This window comes from Asparagus officinalis, chromosome 2 (assembly GCF_001876935.1).
Source record: "Asparagus officinalis chromosome 2, Aspof.V1, whole genome shotgun sequence".
In the NCBI taxonomy this organism is placed as follows: domain Eukaryota; kingdom Viridiplantae; phylum Streptophyta; class Magnoliopsida; order Asparagales; family Asparagaceae; genus Asparagus; species Asparagus officinalis.
The window spans coordinates 57,022,605-57,025,767 of record NC_033795.1 but is presented as its reverse complement, the minus strand read 5'-3'; the positions used below and the strand labels follow the sequence as shown (position 1 = coordinate 57,025,767).

The window sequence follows — 3,163 nt, the reverse complement described above, 5'->3', positions numbered from 1 at the left end:
ACTGTCAATAAAATAGATTTAGGACTCGAATTGCTCACTTGAATGGCCTCATTTTATATTTCACACTGTTTATAGGTTTAAAACACTTCACTTTTTTAACGAGAGCCAATGGGAGCAATGCAGCGGAAAATCCAATAACAGAATGATTGTTATGACAAATTCCTCAGGATAAGCTAATATCAATCACACGAGAGCACGAAAAATAACAAGAACACACGAACACAAAGATATACGTGGTTCGGCTTGTAGCCTATGTCCACGAGCGAAAGAAGAGAAAACTTTACTAATTGTGAGGAATACAAAGTGGAATCTCTCAATCTCTCAATCCCAAAGAACACCTCAAAATTCCCGTACAATCTCTCTAAATAAAAGGAACAAAAGAGAAGAATATCAAATAAGCTTCAAAAAAGAACTCTCTCTTTTTTATTGGTGCTCTAAAGATTAATGCATATAATTGGCTAGAAAGACTAATTTTATATAGCATTGAAGATCCCAACTCATTGCTGTCTAAGGAATAATAGTTCTAATAGGAATAAAAGTCCGCATGTCCTAAAACCCAACAAGAGTCCAAGTAAGAATAAATCTCCAATATGATTGGTTGTGCAACGTCTAATGTAAGTAGAACTCTTGTTCAAAACAAACCAAGCTAAAAAAAGGAACTCCCAAAACAATATGGATTTGAGTATTTGAGGCAACCTATAACAAATCTCCACATTGACTCAAATGCGTAGAAGATTCATCACTCCAAAATAAGCTAACTTACTCCACCTTCTCTAATAGCCCCGTAGGGCATCTAAGTGCGACACGTATCGATCAAGTCCAAGCCCGGCTTGAACTTGCCACCTGAAAGAGGTCTCCTCAACAAATTGACTGAATTGTACGCACAACGACCATAAGTATTAGCGAAGTCATCACCTGAAGCAACTCTTGAATAGCTGAAGGGCACAAAATTGTCAACCAACAATGCATAAGCTACCGTATCTTCATATCTTTGTGGTGGTCAGATATCTCGTCTAGACCGATCTCTAGCAATAGTGTATCTCACTCTTCCTGCAGCTGATAATGTGCTTTATCTACTTGAATGGGGTATGGCTGCTAAACTCCCGTAGTCTTATCCTGTTCAAGAGCTGAATCACGAATTTCTAACTCCACCTTATGTCCTGTAGTGCGCGCCTTATTAACAACTAAAACCGATGGCCGTTTCTGATGGAACATAGCAGATTCATCAAAAGTAACATCACGGCTAATAATAATCTTAGGAAACTTTGGATTAGGACATCACAACCTAAAACCCTTAACACCCGATGTATAACCTAGGAATATGCACTTCTTCGCTCGCGGCTCAAGTTTCCCTTGACTAACATGCACATATGCAGGGCAACTAAATATTCTAAGATTAGAATAATCCACAAGCTTACCGGACCAAACCTCTTCTAGAGTTTTACTACTAATAGCAGTAGATGACGACTGGTTCACTAGTAACAAGTCGTATTCACTGCTTCCGCCCAGTATTTCTTACCTAAATCTACATTGAACATCATACAACGTGCTTTTTCTAATAGAGTTCTGTTCATATGTTCTGCCTCTCCATTCTGTTGTGGTGTGTGAGGGATTGTACGATGTCTAACGATTCCCTCCTTCTTGCAGAACTCATTAAATTCTTCTCCACAAAGCTCAATGTCATTATCAGTTCTAAGCCTCTTAATCAGCCTCCCAATCTGTTTCTCAATCAAAGACTTCCACTGATTGAAAGTCACAAACACCTTATATTTATGTTTCAAAAAGTAGACCCAAACCTTCATGGAGTAGTCATCAATGAACATCAACAAATATCTGGAACTACCACCCCTCGAGGTAACTTAAGAAGGTCTCCAAAAATCTGAATTGATATAATCCAAAGTACCTTTAGTCTGATGCATTGTCGTCTTAAAACTGACTCTTTTCTGCTTTCTAAAGATGTAATGCTCGTAGAATCCTAATTTTCATGTACTCTATCCACATAAAGATTCTAATTTTTATGTACTCTATCCACATAAAAGACCCTTCTTACTCAACTCGGTCAATCCGCGCTCACTCACATGACCAAGTGTCATATGCCATAATCTGGTACTATCAACTCCTTATATCGACGATGCAACTACAGCCGAGGCGGTAACGGTAGAACCCTGCAAAACATACAAGTTGTCGATCTTTTTTTCCTTTCATAACCACAAGAGAGCCTTTTGTAACCCTAAGAACTTCACCTTTACCTGAAAAATTACACCAAATGCTATCAAGAGTGCCCAAAGAGATGAGATTCTTCCTTAAACCTGAAATATGCCTAACATATGTCAAAGTCCTGATGACTCCATCATGCATCTTAATCCGAATTGTTCCTTTCCCAACAGTCTTGCATGAGGCGTTGTTCCATATAAGAACAACTCCACCATCCAATAGCTTCATAAGTGATGAACCAGTCCTGATTAGGACACATATAATAGGAACAATCCGAATCCAAAATTCAATCATCCATGCTCATGTTTATATCATTTGTAGCCAACAAAATCACATCTTTAGCAATATCAACTTCAGCGGAGTCCTCCTTTGATTTTTCTTCAAACTACTCTTGTTTATTTTTGTTCTTCAATCTGTAATAATCGGTCTTGATGTGCCATTTATTCTTACAATATCTACAGGTCAGATTCCTGTACTTCGACTTATACCTGTTACCTCCAAAACCCTTTTCTTTCGATCTTCCTCGAACAAACAAGCCATCAGCTTTATCACCATTTTCACTTATGGTTAACTCTTTGTCAATCTTCTCCTTATTCAATAAGTTCTCTTTGACGTCCTTAATACCAATAGAATCTCGACCGTAAATCAAAGAATCCATGAAATGCTTGTAGGAAGGTGGCAAAGAACATACAAACAATAGGGCATAATGATTGTGACGCCCCTGGATTCACACAAGGCTGCAGTCCAAGGTGAAACCAAGAATGTCAAACCTGCCATGCACCACACCGTGCAACAACATGTTTCACCATCACAATTAACATCTATCTAGTAGAGTCAACAACAGGTGTAGGTACAAAAGCAAGTAAAAGATAATACAAGAAGACTGATGAAATGATAATAATCAACTTAATGTCTCATCATCCAACAAACAGAAGCACATAGTCAAGAT

The 3,163-nt window shown here is 38.2% G+C and overlaps 1 protein-coding gene across 1 annotated transcript; it reads right to left on the bottom strand.

Annotated features, from left to right (window-relative positions):
* On the bottom strand, positions 1,476-2,872 carry LOC109831203. The gene is made up of 4 exons (XM_020398538.1): positions 2,703-2,872; positions 2,310-2,458; positions 2,179-2,249; positions 1,476-1,742 (listed from the first exon to the last, which is right to left on the bottom strand). The coding sequence occupies exons 1-4, from the start codon at positions 2,870-2,872 to the stop codon at positions 1,476-1,478; spliced, it is 657 nt and encodes a 218-aa protein (XP_020254127.1).

Excerpts from the sequence above, each read along its gene's own strand:
- LOC109831203 (XM_020398538.1), bottom strand. The coding sequence starts at position 2,872 with ATGGATTCTTTGATTTACGGTCGAGATTCTATTGGTATTAAGGACGTC. Across the intron at positions 2,459-2,702 it reads AAGGGTTTTGGAGGTAACAG|GACTGGTTCATCACTTATGA; the intron begins GTATAAGTCGAA and ends TGTCCTAATCAG. Across the intron at positions 2,250-2,309 it reads ATATGTTAGGCATATTTCAG|GTAAAGGTGAAGTTCTTAGG; the intron begins GTTTAAGGAAGA and ends GTAATTTTTCAG.